The sequence below is a fragment of the Malaclemys terrapin genome, chromosome 8, assembly GCF_027887155.1.
Source record: "Malaclemys terrapin pileata isolate rMalTer1 chromosome 8, rMalTer1.hap1, whole genome shotgun sequence".
Taxonomy (NCBI): Eukaryota; Metazoa; Chordata; order Testudines; family Emydidae; genus Malaclemys; species Malaclemys terrapin.
In genome coordinates this window covers 78,775,532-78,797,039 of record NC_071512.1, presented here as the reverse complement: position 1 = coordinate 78,797,039, position 21,508 = coordinate 78,775,532, and the positions used below count along the sequence as shown (strand labels likewise).

Sequence of the window (21,508 nt, the reverse complement as noted above, 5' to 3'; positions counted from 1 at the left end):
GCGAAGGCAATCGTTGATGTACTGCTGCCAAAGGTAGTGACCCTGGGAAACGTGGAGGCGATCATAGATGGCTTTGCAGTGATGGGATTCCCAAACTGCGGTGGGGCCATAGATGGAACTCACATCCCTATCCTGGCACCGGAACACCAGGCCAGCCAGTACATTAACAGAAAGGGCTACTTTTCCATGGTGCTGCAAGCACTGGTGGACCATAGGGGACGTTTTACCAACATCTACGTGGGATGGCCGGGCAAGGTTCATGACGCTCGTGTATTCAGGAACTCTGGTCTGTTTAGACGGCTGCAACAAGGTATTTACTTCCCGGACCACAAAATAACTGTTGGGGATGTGGAGATGCCTATAGTCATCCTCGGGGACCCAGCCTACCCGCTAATGCCCTGGCTCATGAAGCCCTATACTGGCGCCCTGGACACTGAAAAAGAACTCTTCAACTACCGGCTGAGCAAGTGCAGAATGGTGGTGGAGTGTGCTTTTGGCCGTCTCAAGGGGAGATGGAGAAGCTTACTGACTCGCTGTGATCTCAGCGAAACCAATATCCCCATTGTTATAGCAGCTTGCTGTGTGCTCCACAATCTCTGTGAGAGCAAGGGGGAGCCCTTTATGGCGGGGTGGGAGGTTGAGGAAAATAGCCTGGCTGCTGATTACGCATAGCCAGACAGCCGGGCGATTAGAAGAGACCAGCGGGAAGCGCTGTGCATCCGGGAGGCTTTGAAAGCTAGGTTCCTGAGTGAGCAGGGTAACCTGTGACTTTAAAGTTTGTGTACAGAGAAGCTGAACCTGCCCCCGTTTCTTTACCCAGTTAATGTTGACTAACCTATCCAGTTACATACCCTCTTCACCCCCCTTCCAACACACGTTTCGAAATAAAAATAGTTCTACTTTGTTAATGCACACCGTTTTCTTTAATACTGTTTTCGGGGGAATTTTTTAAAACTGGGACGCAGACTGTGGTGCGGAGCGGGTGTAGTGTAGTGACGCGAATGAAGCTTCTAAACTCAAGGATTGACAGGCTCCGCTGCGGTGCCTGTCACCCCTCCTGATCGGGACACTGTGTATGGGGGGGCTATGTGACTTTGTGGCAGGGGGAGGACGGTTACGGATCCCCTGCTGCGTGGCTCTGTGATCCTGCATAAGGACCGCCGCTTAAGATCTGTAACTGCCCTCCCCCGCCACAAAGTCACAGAGCAACCCACCCCACCACCACATAACATGAAAACCACCTCCCAGACTACCCAGGGTAACTAGTCACTGCATCACTGCACTGTGTATGTGCCCTGCTGCTGTGCCTGCCCCCGCTTATGTACCCTGCCAAAGGTTACTGTCCTGTCTAATTACCAACCCCCTTTCCCCTCCTCCTCCAAAAGAACATGATTGAAACAGTAGTTAACAGAAATGTATTTTTTATTATCAACTACACATGGAACTGGGAGGTGAAACTTGGACGGGGGCTTGTGTCAGGGGGGGAGGAAAGAACTTTTCAAATTTTGGGGAATGAGAGCCTTCTGCTACTAGAGCTCTCTGCAGGGGTGGAGTGAGAGTTAGCAGGGACTCTGCCGCCTCTCCTTCTTTGCACTTTGGGTGAGGTGGGTATGGGACTTGGTGGCGGGGGAGGGCGGTTAGAGATGGACTGCAGCGGGGCTCTGTCCTCCTGCCTCCGTTCCTGCAGAACATCCACAAGGCGCCGGAGCGTGTCTGTTTGCTCCCTCAGTAGTCCAAGCAGCGTTTGAGTCGCCTGCTGGTCTTCCTGCCGCCACCTCTCCTCCCGATCCATGTTTGCTTGGTGCATTTGGGTCAATTTCTCCCACCACTGGGTCTGCTGTGCTGCCTGGGCTTGGGAACAGGCCATAAGCTCAGAGAACATGTCCTCCTGTGTCCTCTTCTTCCTACGCCTAATCCGCGCTAGCCTCTGGGAGTGTGATGCCAGGCTAGGTTCTGAGACAGTCGCAGATGGGGCTGTGCAAGTGGGAAAAAGGGAGTGAATTCCTCAGAAAGATAAATGTAGTTGTGAACAAAGAACATAGTCTTTCTCTGTGAACAAGACCATGCACAGCACCTATCACATGCGCACTCAGCACAAGGTCGAATTCTCGGCCTTCGCATTCAGTGCCTGGGGTCTTGCACAGCACATTTGAGAAGCGGGGCAGCACAACGGAATTTCTGTTGCAGGCAGACATGGTAAGCCGTAGACTTGTGGCAGTGTAAAACTTTTATATTACCACTGGCCTCATTTCACATTTAAAGCAATGTCAGTCCCTGCTGCCAGCAATCCGGCAAGTGGGAACTCTGCCCCTGTCCCACCCCCTCGCGGCTGTCCCCGGGAACGATCCCTTTCGGCTGCCCCTCTCCCGCTTCCACCGCGTGGCTGCAAACCAGCGGTTACAGTTCTGTAAAGGAACGAGCAAGCAGTCCCAACACTAACATTCCCCTACCTAATTCAAAGCAGGTCACCATGGGCGACATCACCCTGATGAGGATCTCTGAGAGCGAGAGAGAGAGAATGCTCCGGGAAAGCCTCCAAAGACCAGGGCCGTATGCCGCCCTGCTGTGCAGAGCAATGATTCCCGAGTACTTGATAGTCTCGTGGCGCGGCAACGTGTCGTACTTCGGAGGACCCAATAAGGCCGCTCTCCCCAGGAACCTCATGCAACGGCTTTCCAATTACCTCCAGGAGAGCTTCATCGAGATGTCCCAGGAGGATTACTGCTCTATCCCCGCACATATAGACCGCATTTTACTGTAGCTGCAGTAGCAGGGAATAAACAGTAGAGCGGCTTGTGCTGGACAATCACGGAAAACCGGACATTGCTAGATTTTTTTTCAAAACTTGCACTGCCCATGACTAAACTGTTAAGCGCCTAGGGCACAGTAATCATGAACAACCCATTCTTTTAATTGTTAATATTCCTGTTCTGTTAAAAATAAATGTTTAGATGTTTACAACACTTACTGGCTGATCCTTCCCCAGATTCTGTGTCCGGGGTAACGGCTGGGGACGCTTCGTAGTGGATCTCTGTAAGGGTGATGAAGAGATCCTGGCTGTCGGGGAAATCAGCGTTGTGAGCGCTGCCGACTGCCTCGCCCTCCTCATCTCCTTCCTCATCTTCCCCGTCCCCTAACATGTCCGAGGAACCGGCTGTGGAGACTATCCCATCCTCAGAGTCCACGGTCAGTGGTGGGGTAGTGGTGGCGGCCGCACCGAGGATGGAATGCAGTGCCTCATAGAAACGGGATGTCTGGGGATGGGATCCGGAGCGTCCGTTTGCCTCTTTGGTCTTCTGGTAGCCTTGTTTCAGCTCCTTGATTTTCACGCGGCACTGCGTTGCATCCCGACTGTATCCTCTCTCTGACATGTCTTTAGAGATCTTCTCATAGATCCTTGCATTCCGTTACTTGGAGCGCAGCTCAGAAAGCACGGACTCATCGACCCACACAGCGATGAGATCCAAGACTTCCCGATCAGTCCATGCTGGGGCCCTCTTTCTATTCACAGACTGCACGGCCATCACTGCTGGAGAGCTCTGCATCGTTGCCAGTGCTGCTGTGATCGCCACGATGTCCAGACAGGAAATGAGATTCAAACTGGCCAGACAGGAAAAGGAATTCAAATTCAAATTTTCCCGGGGCTTTTCCTTTGTGGCTGGTCAGAGCATCCGAGCTCGGACTGCTGTCCAGAGCGTCAACAGAGTGGTGCACTGTGGGATAGCTCCCAGAGCTATTAGCGTCGATTTCCATCCACACCTAGCCTAATTCGACATGGCCATGTCGAATTTAGCGCTACTCCCCTCGTCGGGGAGGAGTACAGAAGTCAAATTAAAGAGACCTCTATGTCGAACTAAATAGCATCGCAGTGTGGACGGGTGCAGGGTTAATTTGATGTAACGGCGCTAACTTCGACATAAACGCCTAGTGTAGACAAGGCCTTAGATGCAGCACTGGAGTGACAGTTTGCTTCCCTCGCCTTATGGTACACCTACCTCAGCTCCTTTATCTTCGATCTGCAGTGCAGCGTGTCCCAATCATAGCCCTTTTCACCCAAGCCTTGAGAAATGAGCCCATAGGTATTCCAATTCCTACAAGTCAAGCGCAGCTGGCACTGCACAGACTCCTCTCCCCATGTACTGATCAGATCCAACAGCTCTGCTGTGGTCCAGGCAGGACAGTGTTTGGTGCAATAGCCAGCCATGGTCACCTGGGAAGACGTGATGAGACCCTCCCTGAGCCAACAAGCAGAAAATGGAATTTAAAATTCCCGGAGCTTGCAAGTGGGAGGGGTGGATTGTTGTTTACCTGGCTGCAGGGCAGCGGAGTTCAAACTGCTGCCCAAAGCGGTCAGGATGGGCATTGTGGGACACTTCCAGGAGCCCAAATAAAGCGATTTAAAGCATGCATGGTGTCTACACTGGCTCTTTGTCGATAATAAAGGGAAGAGAAAAGAAGAAAAAGTCTCTCGTAGGGGTGGAAGTATTTTGTTGCCAAAACCGGGCATTTTTCCTGACAAAAGTCGAATCGCAGTGTGTACGCACTCACTGTTTTGTCGCCAAAAGGCAGTTTTTGATGACAAAACTTGGTAGTGTAGACAAAACCTGAATGAGAATTTCAGCTTAAAAAAGTTTATAGCCCTCATGGCTGCAGAGAAAAGCTTGAAAATTTCACTCAAGTGCATCCTAACAGCTTAGAAATTAGAATGCAAATAAAAATAACATATTTTTAAAAATCTCATGGTTTTTAAGCCAATTTCATAATTGTCAGGACCCTGACTCATAACTCTTGAATGCTTTGTGTTGACAATACTGCATCCCAATTACTTTTGAACCTAGGTCAATATGGAGGAAAGTCTGAAATGGAGAAGTGATTAACAGAGAGCAGAGTAAGGAAGCATGCCTCTGCTCCCCTCTTCCCCCCAAAACACAGATTGAGAGGGCAACAGGAACACTGCCATGCACTGTTGAATAGGTGGAGAACCAAGGCAGAACAATAGATTGAGCAAAGCTGCCTGTGATAGATTGCTTCTGCTCCACCCAGACCAACTGGTATGGAAAGAGACTTTCGTTTTTGGAGTAGCACGTCTCCTGAGAGACAGCCCCATTTCCTCATGAAGGCTGCATTCTTCCCTTGCTGTCCTCCTGTAACAAACACAAGGTTTTTTATATACACAGATACCATGTTCAGCGGCAGGGTGGAAGCCCAGGTTCTTCAGCACCAAAAGCAGAAGCCTCTACTACTTGAGCTAAACAAATAACTTCATTAGTAAGGCTATGATATAATCATGGGTATTCTTAGCAAAAGTCATGGACAGGTCACAGGCAAGAAACAAAAAATCAGGGCCCATGACCTGCCCATGACTCAGGGCTGGCTCCAGGCACCAGCAAAAGAAGCAGGTGCTTGGGGCGGCCAATGGAAAGAGGCGGCACATCCGGGTCTTTGGCGGCAATTCGGCGGTGGGTCCCTCTGTCCCTCTCTTCCTCTTTGAGCAGCTGCCCAACTGCCACCGAAGAGGAAGAGAGGGAGCGAAGGACCCACCGCTGAAGAATGAAGCGGTGCGATTGAGCTGCCGCCAAAGTGCCGCCGATTGGCTTTATCTTTTTTTTTTTCCCCCTTTCGCTTCGCCGCTTAGGGCGGCAAAAAAGCTGGAGTGGCCCTGCCATGACTTATACCATAAATAGCCCTGATTTAATCTTGGGGCAGGGAAGCCCATGGCACCAGCTGGCAGGGTGGGGAGGAAGCCCCAGAGGACCCACTGCCACTCCAGCCACCACTGGGCAGGGGGAAGCCCCGGGGGACCAGCCACTGCTCCGGCTGCCCCAGTGCTGCTGCCAGGAGCCACTGAGCTGCGGTTGCTCCCACCGCCCCTGGGACCATTGCTTAGGCAGTCTCTGGGGCCAGCCACATGGCCGCTGCTTGGGCAGTTCCTGAGGCCAGCTGCCCAGAGCCACCAGAGCAGCGGCCAGTATGGCTGGCCCCGGGCTGCAGCAGGTGGGGCTGGCTGCGGAGCCGCCTGAGCAACTGGCTGGAGAACGCCTCCAGCAGCGGCCGGTGTGGCTGTCCCCAGGGCCACCTGAGCTTGGGTGGCTCTGGGGTCAGCCACACTGGCCACTGCAGAAGTCATGGAGGTCGCAGGAAGTCACGGAATCCATGGCTTGCGTGACCTCCATGACAAACACGGAGTCCTAGTTATGAGTAGGTAGGAGATTTGTATCCTTGGTGCTAGCCACTAAAGGGAGACATGTTCCCTCAGGTCTTATTCTGGCCTGTGTATTGGTCTCTACTGTCACCACTCCCAGTTGTATCCCAGCCAGTACCACTGTTTTAAAGAGTTTTTTTTAAAAGGGACAAGTCTATTGAACAAACCACAAAAAATCCCGTGTGTGTGTGTGTGTGTGTGTGTGTATATATATATATATATATAAAATGCATTTTATTTATTAGTTCAACACTTGCATTTTTCTTAGGAAGGAAGTGAGGCTCCCCCTGCATATGACTCAGCAGAAATTGTAACATCAAGCTGAAAGAAGAAATGATACAAGGCACTGGTGGGTGGCTGGTAGGAAGAGAATAAGGAGCAATGGCAGGATTCCAAATCCTATATTTGCTTAGGACAGCAATGCAGCTATGATCCCTTTCTCTCTCCCTTGCCCACCATGGAGGGAAGAGGGGTAGCCAAGGCATACAGTCCAGCCAGAGTCCTGTACATCTGAAATGGCACTTTGATGTACAGATCAGATAACTGCAGTTGACATCCAAATTGTGGAAAATGAAGGCCAGTTGTAAATCTAAAAAGCAGCAAGCATAATTGTTAATAAGTAGGGATCCACGTCTGTCACGGATATTGTGGAAGTCATGAATTCTGCTACTTTCTGTGACCTCCGTGACTTTTGTAGGGGACCAGTGTGGCTGACCCCAAGGTCACCCAAGTAGGCTCCGGGGCCAGCCACATCAGCCACTGCTGGAGTGGCTCCAGGGACAGCCACACCAGCAGCGGTCCTCGGGCAGCCAAGGTCCATGGCCATGGGCAGCAGTCCTCAGGTGGCCAGCCAGAGCAACTGCAGTATGTGGCCTATGGCATTGGTCCCTGGGCAACTGTCCGGAGCAGCTGTGGTCCGCAGCCCCCGGGAGCTGGTGCCACTGACCCTGGGTGTCCCCTGCTCCAGTCTCTCCTCAGCAGGAGTCCCCCGGATGCTGCCCTCCAGCACCCCCTCCCAAGATTTAATCATAGGTATTTTTAGTGGAAGTCATGGACAGGTCACAGTCTGTGAATTTTTGTTTATTGCCCGTGACCTGTCCATGACCTTTACTAAAAAATACCTGTGACTAAATTGTAGCCTTATTAATGAGGTATTTGCATGTAAGAAAAGTAGAGTACTTCATTGGTAATTTGCTGGTTACTAATATGCTGCTGTGCAGAGATCTGCATGCTCTAGAGAGGTGAGATTATTAAGTCTTCATTCTGTGTATATATATTCCCAACCACTTACTGCAAAACATATCAAAACTGAACTGGTGAATAAAATGACTCTGACTGCCACCCTGGTATATTTCACTATTGTCAAATGAAGTGTTCTTTCAAATTATTCTTCTGATTTTTGAAAGCTATTTCTTTCTTTCTGAGGAACTATGTTGTCAGGGAAGGAGCAGAGCAAAAGTTTCAGGAACTGTGGTGCTGTGTGCAATAGTTTCCAGAAGATCCCTGGGTTCTGTGGGTCTTACGCTCCCAACCCTCTTCCTCAAGGGGGGAGCATGTGAAGGAAAAGCTCATGGAATTTACTGAGCTCTCTATCTCCTGTGGGTTTGACTGTGGGAATGTACCATGTGGCCATCCCATCACAGAAGAGTTTTACCCTTCCCTCCCACTCTAGTGTCTGATTTAGTTTTTTGAATGCAGTGCAAAGGCAGTAATGTAGCAGTCTAGGAAATGCCAGACTATGGTTCTGATCAATCTTGAAATTAGATCCACATGTGCATCTGGGCCCACTGAAGTGAGTGGGCTCTGGATGGTTGTATTGGTCTGCCTGCTTGAAGAATCAGGGTCTGCTTATATCTGATTGAAATGGAGGAATTAGATTTCAAATTCTATAAATAAGAATGATTCCTCCCCGCCCCCCATGAAATATTGTATTGAAATGTGAGAGAAGAAATCAAAGTGGTTAGACTCTGTGTTAATGTTGCTCAAATCCACTGGTGTTAGCAGCACTGGGCCCTTGGAATAGAGATAGGCTCCTGGAAATCTTTTTGTCAATTAAACCTGCTCTAAATAGAGTTAGAAGACTGACACAGGGCCAGTGGTGAACTGGAGCCGGTTCGCACCGGTTCGCTGGAACTGGTTGTTAAATTTAGAAGCCGGTTTAGAACCGGCTGTTAGGGTTACCATACGTCCGTATTTTCCCGGACACGTCCGGCTTTTTGGTTCTCAAATCCCTGTCCGGGAGGAATTTCCAAAAAGCCGAACATGTGACAGGGACTTGAACCAAAGTCCATGAAAATCAGTGGAAAGACTTTCATTGTCTTCATTGGGCTTTGGATCAAGCCCACAGTGCTTAAAACACTGATGGCTTGTCCAGAGGAGGGCTCCCAACATTGCTAATACCAGTGGAGCTGACCCATTTTTAGCAACAGTGGAAACTTTTTGCAAATTTTCCTCAGCTTTTAGACAATATTCTGAATGTACAGAAAGTAACAGAAAACATGGCATCCAAAACATGGACTGCTCAAAATAATTGACAAAAACACCAGTAAAATAAAGGATGCAATAGAACATGAATTCAAGAGCAGGATGAGATTTCTGAGGGGGATTCTGTGTTTAGCCAAAACATTCACATTTTGGATCATAAAGCACAGTACTATTCTCACTCCCCTTTTGCCTCTCCATTTGTTTTTCTTTGCTTTGTTTTTCACTTTTGGGAATCCTGCAGGAGTTAAAAAGGAGCCTTTGTTTTAAAAAGGGTCAAACCAACAGCAGCCAATTGATCATAATTAAGGCTAAAATAATACACTTTTATTGGCCTGTTTATCTTGAGTCGAAAGACTTATGTGCTACGCCTGCTGCACCTTCAATCTGCTTGCAGGTCCAGTTTCTTAGCACACTCTATCATTTTCTAAGTCCTAAGCTTATTGGGGGCAATGCTTAGTGCCCAAAGCACCTCTGTTGTTACTGTTCTGTGTTCACTTTTTTTTGGTCATACGTCCCTTTTATACCAGTGTGTTACTAATGAGACATATCACTGTCCCCAAGACAGTCTCTTCATCTGTCAGTAATCGCTTTATAATGTAAAATGACCCCAATGTATATAGCAGTAATTCTAGTCAGAACTTTGTGTTTTATATTTAAATTATGCTGGACTTTTAATCTTTTTTTGAATGGGCCTCATTCAAAGCTCACTGAAGTCAATGGGAATCTTTCTACTGACTTCAGTGGCCTTTGGATCAGGCTCTATAGGCATATTTTGTATGATGTTGATTGTCTCTGTGGGTTACTTCTATCCCTTTGGAATTAAATTTTCATATGCTGGACAGAGATCTCATGAATCTCAGTAGCAAACAGCAGAGAACTATGTGCTCTTGTCAATGGAGACTAGACTTGAGTGAAGAGGTGCTAGAAGATAGCAGGGAAATTGACAGAATAGAACTAGGTGAACATTACAAATTTATTTCTATGAATGTTAAGTAGAATTTGCATTTACTGTTTGTGTCCATTTTGTGTTCATTTCCTAGTGTATTCTAGTGCATAAGTTTGTCAGTGGAATGTTCAGAGACAGTGCCTTTTAAGACAACAATGGAGAATATTTGCAGAAAGTCTATTCTGTCTTGTACCAAGACCACTTTACCTCAGGATTGATGAGCCACAGAGGGGCCTTAGTCCCATTCCTGTTCCCTCCAGACTTGTGCAGAACACAGCTCAGCCAGTCCAGAGGACCTGGGCCATTGTCTGGTGTTAAATGGAATACTCCAACCTATAGGATTAAGTGGTAAAGGAATGATTGTAATAGGGCTGTTGTGTAGCCTGCTTCCACTTCATCAGGTGTCGATGGAGTCCATTTTATGTCCTTCCATGTGGAAGTTACAAACTTTATTTTAGTTGAATTAGTCCTCAAATACTTTATTCATAGGAAGATGATTTCTGCACCTATTGATCGACAGGAGCTATGCAACCTTTCTGGATTAAGCAACCATAAAGCTACCTATACTGAGCAGTTACTTTCTCCTCTTGCTGTCTTTTTTGACATTACATAGGCATCTCCGATTGCCCAATCAGGCTCATTGGAAAAGTGGTGGGGATTCACTCTGTGTGCTCAGTGAATTCTTTAGCATCCTGAAGTGTATGTTGAGTTTTAGGTAATGATGTTTTAGGGACAAATTTTCAGTGGGGTCTTCACATGTGTGTATGATTCTACACATGAAACTCACTGTGCGCAAAAAAAAAAATATAATGGGTATGCACAATGTATTTGTGCTTAATTTATCAAAAAGGTTTAATCCTACATATTATTTCTATCCTTTACATACATAATAGTAATAGTAATAAGTAATACAAACAGGGCTTTGGAGTGGAGCCCGCAGCTGGAGCATGGACCAGTAGGTTTTATGCCTGGAGCTGGAGTGGAGCAATTGAAAAATTTGATTGCTCCAAATCCCTGAATCCAAAAAAACATTTTGCTTGCATAGGACTGCATGTGCAAAGAGATGTGTGCACAGACTGCATGCTGAATACTTGTCTCTTCCCAAGCATAATGTATCTTTGGCTGAGAACTCTGTGATAGAGCCAAGGTGAAGGCTCCATTTGGAAGAAAATTTTCATCTCTCTGCCCACACCTCTGCAGGGGTGAGAAAGGAGGTTAGCTTTTTAGAACAGGATTGCTCTACAAGAAAAGTTATAGTGCGTGACCCCCTCAGTCCACCATTTCCAAAGATCAAGATCAGGAGTATTCTCAATTGCCTCCATGTAGAGATTGAGGGTAGAAAACATACTTACAGTTGCTTTAAAACTTAGTTTTTGGTTTAGGACAAAAAAAGGAGCCTGGTTCTGGGTTAGTCTCATCTTCCTCTCTTCTGTAATAGGGCTATAGTAACTTGCCTTGGGTTCATAGAGAAGTCGGTGTTGAAAAACATTGGGTTCAGTATATGATGTGGAGATATTAGGTAAATAAGCACTCCACTGTCCAAACAGCTCTGCAGTTCTTCAACAGGGGACTGATTTTCTCCCTCAGTTTGAGGGAGTGAGCAAGAGCATCAGTGTATATTGATTTAAATCAGCAAGCAGTAATTTTATTTAAATAAATTTAAATCTTGTTTTGCATTTGTACTGGTTAGTCATTTTCTAAAATGGTTGATCACCGGTTAGCAACTAAATCTAGCCAGTACACTACATTTAGTACTTATTTTTGTTAACCCAGAGGATACACTATATATGTATTTATTTAAGGAATTATATAACTTAGGGTTACCATATCCATTAAATAAAAAGAGGACCCTCCACGGGCCCTGGCCCCGCCCATTCCCCCACCCCAACTCCGCCCTAACTTCGCCCCCTCCCACTCCCAGCCACGGGGAAAGGGCTGCCCGAGCGCTACCGGCTTCACGGTTTTCCGGGCAGCCCCCAGACCCTGCGCCCCCGGCCGGCGCTTGCCCAGCGCAGCTGGAGCCCGGGAGGGGAAGCGCCCAGCCAGGGGCGCAGGGTCTGGAGGCTGCCTGGCAAACGGTGAAGCCGGTAGCGCTTGGGCTTCGGGCAGCCCCCTTGCCTCCGGACCCTGCACCCCCAGCCGGGCACTTCCCCTCCCAGGCTCTGGCGGCGCAGGGTCTGGAGGCATGAGGGCTGCCTGAAGCCGGTAACGCTCGGGCAGCCTGGCTCTGCTTAAGAGCTGGGCTGCCCGAGCGCTACCAGCTTCGGGCAGCCCCCATGCCCGGCTCTTAAACAGAGCCGAAGAGTCGGGGAGGAGCAGAGCCGCTGCGGCTGGATGCTCTGCTCCTCCCCTGACTCTTCAGCTCTGTTTAAGAGCCGAGCTGCCCTAGCGCTACCGGCTTCCGGCAGCCCCCGTGCCTCCGGACCCTGCGCCGCCAGAGCCCGGGAGGGGAAGTGCCCGGCTGGGGGCTGGAGGCAAGGGGGCTGCCTGAAGCCCATAGCGCTCGGGCAGCTCGGCTCTTAAACAGAGCTGAAGAGTCAGGGGAGGAGCAGAGCCGCCATTTTCCCGGACATGTTCGGCTTTTTGGCAATTCCCCCCAGACGGGGGTTTGAGTGCCGAAAAGCCGGGCATGTCCGGGAAAAAGAGGACGTATGGTAACCCTAATATAACTTTAAGGATCTGAGTAAATGTCAAGCTTTATATGGATGGAAATTAAAAGGCACGCACAACCCATTTTTTTAATTATTATTAAATACAGCTACCTTCCATGGGCTGGCTACCTTAAAAAAAAAGTGAACCACGCCCTTGTTTTGCATTTTAAAGTGATTTAATAACCAAAGTCCTGCTCTTAGGCTATATGCCACACTCAAAAATGGCCGCCCCCAGAAACCAAGGCGGCCGCCGACTAGTCAGCCAGTGACCTACATGACCCTAAAAAACGCTGCCCGGAGCAGACATGGCGGCGCCCACTGCTCTTCCCCTCTGCGTTGTCTTTCATTTCTACGCCCTCTCGCTGGTCTCCACGCCCACAGATCGTCACGTGACGCCACTAACGTGACCAATCGAGGACCGACGTCTCTGTGCGGTCGCTCCCGTGCCCCGCCCAGCCTCGTTGTGGTTCAAGGCGCCATTGAGAGACGCTAGAGTCGCTGCTGTCGTGGTCCCAAGGAGGCCTCCGCCGATCCCGGACACAGGGCACCGCCGCCGCTGCCATGGATTACGGGGAAGGTGAGGGCGCTCCCCGGAGCGAGGGGCGAGTCCGGCCGCCGCCGCCTCCTCGGGACCCGCCTCTGTCTCAAAATGGCAGCGTCCGCTTTGTGTCGTACAACGGGAACGGGCGCCCCCGGCTCCGCCTCCCGGCCCTGGGGCAGCGGGGCGGTCTGTGCCCGGGAAGCGGGCCCCGAGGAGCAGCCTCGGCGCAGTGGGGTGGGGGCTACGCGCCCGGTCTAGGGAGAGGTCGCGCCGGAGGGGGGTGAGGGGCCCTTGGTGCGAGTTTGTGACAGGAGCAATAGCTGCCTCGTGGCAGCCCAGCACCGGGGCATTCACGCTGGCCCACCAGTCCCAGCTGCGGCTCCCGAGACACTCCCTTGCGATATGGTGTCAGTTTCGGGTGTGAATAGCAAATCCAGTCCAAAGCGATCTGCCTGAGAAGCCACTGGTGATAATAACAAGGGTTATTCGCTGAAATGGGTATAATGTGCGCTAGCTGCACACATGATCTGGATCTAGATTAATTGTAATCAGCCAGGAAAAGGAGTTGCGTGTCTGCGTGGACATATCAATACAAACCTCTGCTCGTTCAAAAAAAAAAAAAAAAAGGGGGAATAAAATGTTGAGCTATTCAAAGAATGGGGTGGAAACCAATGAAAAAAATAGAATGATATTACTTGGAATACTGTGCTCACTTCTTGTTACTCTATATCACAAATGACATAGTAGAAATAGAGCAGGCTTTGTTGTCATCCCACTTTTACAGGCATGGAAAAACTTCCATATGAGTAAAGATTGGGATTGTTTGGTTTAGAGATGACTTGAGTAGGAGGGGACTTGAAAGGGATCTGAAATAAATGATTCAGAGAAGGCAAATTGTTCTTGTTTTATGAAAAAGGGTTTTTAAAAATGAGGCTACAGATTTAAGTGATTAAAGTAATAAATGTTAACATGATGCATAATTAAGGCTATGTTTAGTCACAGGTATTTTTAGTATAAGTCATGGACAGGTCATGAGCAATAAACAAAATTCACAGCCTGTTACCTGTCCGTGACTTGTATAAACACCTCTGACTTAGGCCTTGGCTACACTTGCAAGTTACAGCGCTGTAACTCACTTCCCGTCCACACTGGCAGGGCACTTCCAGCGCTGTATCTCCTTGGGTACACCGCTGCAGGTGGAGTGGCTACGACTCTTGAGTGTGAGTGTAAACGCTTGCAGCGCAGTACTAAATACCTTGTCAAGTGGCCAATCCTCTCCATTGTTGTGACCAGCTGCAGGAATGAGGAAGTGCTGGTTTCAAAGCTCCTACCACAGAGAAACACAAACAGATTGCAGCTTGCTTTGAGTGAGTGAATGAATGAGCAGGGGGCTGGGAGTTCGGAACTTGCAAAATAGAGAGCTGACCTGCTCTAAAAAGCACTCTTTCTCCCCCAACACTCCCTGTCACAATCCCCTCACCCCCATTTTGAAAAGCACATTGCAGCCACATGAATGCTGGGATAGCTGCCCATAATGCACCGCTCCCAACACAGCTGCAAATATTACAAGTGTGGTCACACCACTGCGCTGTCAGCTGTCAGTGTGGACAGACTTCAGTGCTTTTCCCTACTCAGCTGCACGAAGACAGATTTACCTCACAGCGCTGTACAGCTGCAAGTGTAGCCAAGGCCTAACTCTTAGGTGCTTCTAGGGGGCTCCAGGGTGCCATGCCTGTTCCGGGGAAAGGGAGGGGGTGGCCCAGGGCATCATGGCTGCTAGGGGGCCGGGGGACCCAGGGAACTGTCACTGCTCTGGGACCGCTGCTGCTCTTGCATCCCCTGGGGAAAGCTGCTTGGGGCAGTGGCTGGTGAGGCTGGCCCCCAGGCTGTCCCAGCTGCTCAAGCAGCTCTGGGATCAGCCACACCGCAGATGCAGAAGTCATGGAGGTCCCAGAAAGTCATGGAATCCCTGACCGCTGTGACAGACTCGCAGCTTTATGCATAATTAATGTGTGGAATTCATTTCTACAAGAAGTACAAGGACGAGATAAGGATTCAAAAAAGGATTAGACATCAATATTCTCATTAACTATATCCACCCTTACATTAGAATGGCTTTTAAAAAAAAAATTAGGTATTCTAAATCCTTATGCCTCAGTACATAAACAATCCACTAACAGACTGGGATTTTGAAGATGTTCCCTCAATAGGCAGATTATTTCATAATTGCTCCTTACAGGATTTCTTGTAAGCACTTCTAAATAGTCACTATCCGAAACAGTACTAGACCCCAGTGTCACAGTTCCTATGGTATGGTCTTTCAGCCTTTGGCTGAATGTATTCCCAATAAATCCAAAGTTTCATTATCTTTTATAGAAGCCAAAATAACCTGTTTAAAAATCTTTTATCTTGATATTAAGTTAAAATGCCGATCTTTAGTAATTTTCAGCATTTTAGTAGGAAGTGCATTGTCAGTGGAAGAGACTGGAATGAAAAATGCAATTTTTATGTGGGCATTAAAATATTGAAACATTCAGTAAAGTCATTAACCAAATGGGATGACTCTAAAACCTGTCTGCTGAAAAACTCTGTAAAAGATCTGGATGGTATTATTTATCATTATTAAAATGAATCCAAAATCAGTTTTCTCTCTGAATGAGGGGTAGTGGTCAGTTGTATGTATCAAATCATTAGAATGTAACTTTAAGATGCTTCTAAAATGGCTTCGCTTTGCATTAGTTAAAATAAAAGAACACTTTTTAAAAGTACTAGAAGAAATCAGTTGTGATGCCACAGACTGTGTATAGGATCAGATCTTAATCCTTGCCATGTGTGCTGTAGAAGGGGATGCCTGACCCATTGTTGCATCCAGATTGGGTCAATTCTTCCCTACAGAGCAGTGTGGATTGAAAGTTAAATTGTAAATGTCCAGTAGGTGGCAATAGAGGACACAAACTGCATATTAGTACAGTATATGGACTTTTTCCTTTTCCTCAATTAAGTCTGGTTTGAGTTTTTGGCAAGTTTCTTTCTGATGGAATTTTTTTAGCCAGTTCTAAGCACTTTTTAAAGGGTGACCGATGCCTGCTGTAACTCTTCTAGAACCTATAGCTTGGTCTGAAATTATGAAGGGACAGTAAAAACTTGGAGCAGCTTGTGGAATAAATTACCTAAAACTATAGTAAATTAATGTAAATACATAGACTGCTGTAATCAATTTCATTTTAATCTGGAAAGAAAGTGGAACCAGGTGCATACATGTTCTAGAACATACCTGAACGTTACCTATCAGGGGGTAGCCGTGTTAGTCTGTATCTACAAAAACAACACGAAAGCTTATGCCCAAATAAATCTGTTAGTCTTTAAGGTGCCACCAGATTCCTTGTTGTTTCTGAATGTCACCTGTTATACATTTTAAATATGCTCATGACTGTACATATAACTCAGTTCCTAAATGTTTTATGTGCACATAAACCCTCATTTCACAAATTCATCCATATGGATGGATGAGGCATTGACTTGAGTGGCTCTCTGTATGCACAGAGGTGTGACTTTCTGGATCTAATTGCGGGACAGGGTCTTAAAAGGGACATAGTCAACTTTAATACATAATTTTTGCCAGAAAACATTTGACTTGTTGTTGCATAACCAAGACTTAAGATTACTATAGGCAATTCTGGTTGTAAAATGGCAAGATATCGAATTTTGCCATCTGAAATGGACAGAAGTTGGTCCAGTAAAAGATATTACCTCACCCACCTTGCCTCTCTAATATTCTGGGACCAATACAGCTACAACACCACTGCATATAGGAATTATCAGTCAAGAGGAGTCCCTTAGCTCAGATTTTTAAACTTTCCTTTTAAAGAAAGTTTCTTTAAAGTTGGCATTGAAATTATTCACAAAAAGGTTTTTCTTTTCCATTAGCTGTTTCAAATCAGTGTTAGCAAGAACTTTCTTTTTCTGTCCCTGCTTCTTCTTCTTTCTTTTGACTTTATTCTTCACAGTTATCTGTGCTTGAAAATTATGCTGGTCCTTTTGCTTCTAAATATATTCATAGTACTTCCTAATTTTATGTTGAATGCCTTGAAAGGGCAGGCCCCTGTTAGGGATGACGTTAGTTGGGCATTCGCAAACTCTTGAGCTTTTTATTAGCTCAGCAGATTTGTGGGTGTTTTTAAAAAAAAAAAATTAAAAAAAAGCCCCAGAAAATAATGCAATAGCAATTTCAAGCTAAAACTTATTTTTAGGTGTTTTTTTCAGGTGTTATGTCAAAAAGGCTAACTTTTCTAGGAGCTTTAAAATAAATTAATAATCTGAAAGAGTAAAATCAGCTCAATCTTCAGTGGGATTCTGGAATATTGCTTTATTGCAGGGTTTTCATTAACTTTAAAAAAAAAAGTTTACATATAACTTGTGCTGTCCTAGGAGCATTGATTTTTGCCTCAGCTTGGCCCTCCCTCCTTTGTCCCCTAACACACACATGCATCAATGTTCCCTTTAATTTTTCCCACCCATGTGCAGAACGGATTTTGTTATGTGCACCAATATGGCGGTGATGTGTCATAATGGTGGGATAGGTGTCACACATCACCTCCATTTTGGTGCACGTAACAAAATTCATGTGGCGAGGTGGGGTCGAGGGGTTCAGAATGTGGGAGGGGGCTCAGGGCTGGCAGAGGGTTGGAGTGCGGGGGCAGATGAGGGCTCTGGCTGGGGGTGCAGGCTCTGGGGTGGAGCTGGGGATGAGGGGTTTGGGGTGCAGTGGGCTTCCCTAGGGCGACAGTGTGGAGAGAGGACCCGTTCTCTCTCAACGTGGAAGCACCTAGGCTTGGGAGGAGAGGTGTCTCTCCCCTGTCCGCGGCAGGTCCAGGCTGGGCTGGGGAAGTGGTGCCTGTCCCCTGGCTGCAGCTGGGTTGGGGTTGGGGGAGGGGCACCTGTCCCCTTGCTGCGGCAGGTTTGGGGCCGGCGGAGGGGCGCCTGTCCCCCAGCCACAGCAAGTTTGGGGCTGGGTTGGGCCTGGGGGTCTCTCCCTCCATATTGGTACACATAAAATCTGTTCTGCACATGGGTGGGAAAAATTAGAGGGAACACTGATGCATTGTGTGTTAGGGGACAACAGAGGGAGGGCCAAGCTGAGGCAAAAATCAATGCTCCTAGGACAGCACAAGTTATATGTAAACTTTTCTAAAAAGTTAATGAAAACCCTGCAATAAAGCAATATTCCAGTATACCATTGAAGATTGAGCTGATGTTATTGACACCAGCTTTCCTTCCAACACCTGTTGTACTTGTGTGTTATCTTACCTATCCCACCATTATGGGTACGGTATCCTGGGGCAATATAATAAATATGTCATCACCCAATCAGTGTTAGTGCTTCGATTGGTGAACCTGTACTAGTGCTAAACCACTAGTGGGAGAATTGCCGAAATATCTGTGTAAACACTGCCTTAGTTTAAATGAACCTTAAAACAGGAAGGAGGGCCTCTCCTGGGTAGCACAGGCAGGGAGTAATGGTCAGTCTGTGGGTGATTTGTCAGCTAGCCAGCTGATTATGTTGAAACTGGGACATAACTTGCATTTCGTATCATCAGTTTGGGCACTATGGTAAACATTTTTGACATCCTACATTTTGTCACCCTACAAATTTAATTTTTGAAACCTTATTTGTATGGAATATCCATTTAAAATAATAGAGTATTTGACCACACCTTAGCTTGGATGTTTCTGAAGTTGAAATTGACATCGAATCAGGCAGCAAAATGGGGGAAGTCCACACCACTTTTAGCGCTAATGTTCCAGTCTGTCTGAAGACTCTTCACTGCATCTCTCTATGCTTGGAAGATTATTTATGTGACCAAAGGATTAGACGCTCCTTAAAGTAAATTTATGTTTTGTGGACAGCATTGTGGACATAAGGAAAACATATATATATTTGAGGGAGAGTGCAAATGCATGTATACCCAGGCTGATTAACAATGTCAAGTCATCGCAACAAAACTGTCTGTTCACTTCTGTTTGCAGAATCTTTAATGATTATGATGGATGAGAGAACATAGATCACAGAAGTTTTTGGAGCAAGAATTAATTTTGATTTGCAAACAATATGATATGGAGGTCACTCTAACAATCCATATAGAACTTGATCACTTAAAAATCACTCTTATGACAACAGGTTCATAATCCCAGAGCTGGATAAAATTGTGGTCCACAGGGTTAACAACTTTTTGATTTTTGTAAAACGTTTTCCTTAGAATTTTTCAAAGTGGAGGGTGGACCACCTTTATTGAGTTGTCATTGCCATATTCCAGGTATTTTCTACAGCCAGTAATAAATCCATTTTACCCAGGGTGAACCTAACTGACTGTCATCCAAGCATTAGTCTTTGACAGGCTGTAGGCAAGCAAGGACACTATACAGTACAATCTTGTCAACTGCTTGCTCTACCAAATCTTCTTTGGATACCATCATGCAGCTCTACTTTACCTGTTTCTCAAAATAAAAGAGAACTTCTATTAAATGTTTCTTTCTTGTTCTTTTAAGAAATGGACCGTGACTATGGACATGGAGCTTATGGTGGCCCAAGATCCATGGACTCTTATCTAAATCAATCTTACGGGATGGAGAGTCATGGAGGAGGAGGTGGTGGAGGAGGAGGAGGAGGAGGTGGTAACAGGTAAAATAATCATTCAGTTGTCTCAGGAACTTAACAAATCCAGTTAACATTTTGAAGAATATCTTTTTCCAACTTAAGTGTTCCTTAGGCATGTTGTGTGATATATATGGAGTTCCATTCTCTGTAAGTCATGTTCAGTAAAGACTGGAAAAGTTATGCTATGACATCTTGATAGTCCAAATCAATACCTTTGTGGATAATTCTTGCAGTCATAATGACATACTTACTTTTTTTAACTAAAACTTACGATGCTCTTTTTGTAATTAGTGACTTTCATCAGTCTGTGGCTGATCAGTAAATTTAGAGTGGTTTAATTTAATGTCTCTTAATTTAGCAGTCTGTAGGTAAAACGTTTTAATTGGTTCAGTGCTTTAGATTGAATCTAAGAATAGAATCAACATTCCATTTCCAAGGAACATTTAGGATCTGTGTTTACCCCTTCAATTCTAATGTAAACTGTGAGAATGTTCACTGGTATTCTGACTTAACGTCATGTCCAGATTATTTTATTGGCAGGTACTAATTACACCAAAATTGCATATTCTGGGCTATTTTGTAAGATGCATTGGTCTAAAAGTAAAATTTCTAGTGCAGTGTTGCATATGTAATGCTCAAGTTCCTGATACTTTTTCAGGCTAAATTTACACATACAGAATATACCAACTGGTTTATTTCAGGTTTTAAAATCCTGTGCAGATTAGTTTGAACTGGGACAAAATAAAGCTAGAAGAAAGTGTAATAACTTGGTGGTATCCTCATTTGCACAGTTGAATCCTCGACTGGAGATGATAGGACTACTGAATGGTAACTGTATGTAGCCATTGCAGTGCCATTGGGCAAGGACAGGAGGGAAGATAGAGAAAATGCCATTGCAGTGCCAAGGGGCAAGGACAGGAGGGAGGATAGAGAAAATGCTATTGCAGTGTCATTGGGCAAGTAGGGAGAATACAGAAAATATATTTTGCAGTTTTGTTAGACTACTAGTTGATAAATATTAGGATTTGCAAATTATAAATGTTATGATCAATTAAAATCTGTGCACAGGTCCAGGAATAAGATGTACCTACCATTTAGTAATCTGTATATGATTGAGGTTGACTGGAGACTTGAACACATTAAAATGTCTGTTGCCATAAAAACTTGCAATTGTGCATGGACTGTTTCTGTAAATAGTGTCATTTTGTGTGTAGTTTTGGGTTTTCTGAGACTAACGTCTTTAAAATGAAGGCGTTCATGTTACCATAGACATGGAAAGCAATTGAGTCCGTTTTATTAGTTTGTATTTCTGTTAGTAAAGGGCTTGCTTTTCCCTATTTCTGTGGAATTGCCCTATTTTAATTCTCTGGGGAGACTAATGAGCTCCTCTTCCCAACATGATTAGAGATGAAAATGATTCCTTGCCCCGCCTCCTCCCTACCCTCAAAAAGTACAAACAAAACAAATCCCAGTGAATAACTAAAGAGTTCTGTTACTTATCACTCTACTGTGAGATTCCCATGGACCATCTCCATGTGTAATGTGTACATATTTGTACAGATTTTCCAAATGCTGAAGTTGCTAGACTTAATGGTCTACAAGTAAAAGATGGAGGGGTATTGGTGATCATGATCTCTGTGACTGGAAAATTTTAAATTTTACAAAAAGAATGTCCAAAAATACAAATGAGTACTATAGATCATTAATTTTCTGTTTTTTAAAGTAAAACTATGGGGGTGTAAAAATCACCTCTGTTGTATTATAAATACTAAATATATTTTGGCCTATTTTCCCAATTGAAAATTAAGCTATTTTAAATGCTGTTTAATTGTTAAAATGTTAGGCATGACTTTGAAAAAGAAACAGTTTGACTACCCTGTGAGCTTCTGCAGGTGATTATTTTCCTGAGACTAGGGCTGGGCTCAAACAATGTTTAGTAAATACTGCTGAGAAATTAAATTGAACGAAGTTCAGACATACTGAACTTTAGAATTGTTTGTACAGAAAATGACTCCGATAGTGTTCTATC

General features: G+C 45.8%; 1 protein-coding gene across 1 annotated transcript in view; it reads left to right on the top strand.

The window, feature by feature from the left end:
• Window positions 1-12,592: 12,592 nt before the first annotated feature.
• Window positions 12,593-21,508, top strand: part of ZNF326 (zinc finger protein 326) — a 31,096-nt gene continuing 22,180 nt past the window's right edge. Inside the window, exons 1-2 of the mRNA XM_054036877.1 lie at window positions 12,593-12,860; window positions 19,371-19,503. Coding sequence (XP_053892852.1) covers window positions 12,845-12,860; window positions 19,371-19,503 — 149 coding nt within the window. The 5' untranslated portion in view covers window positions 12,593-12,844. The remainder of the gene's footprint in view (window positions 12,861-19,370; window positions 19,504-21,508) is intronic.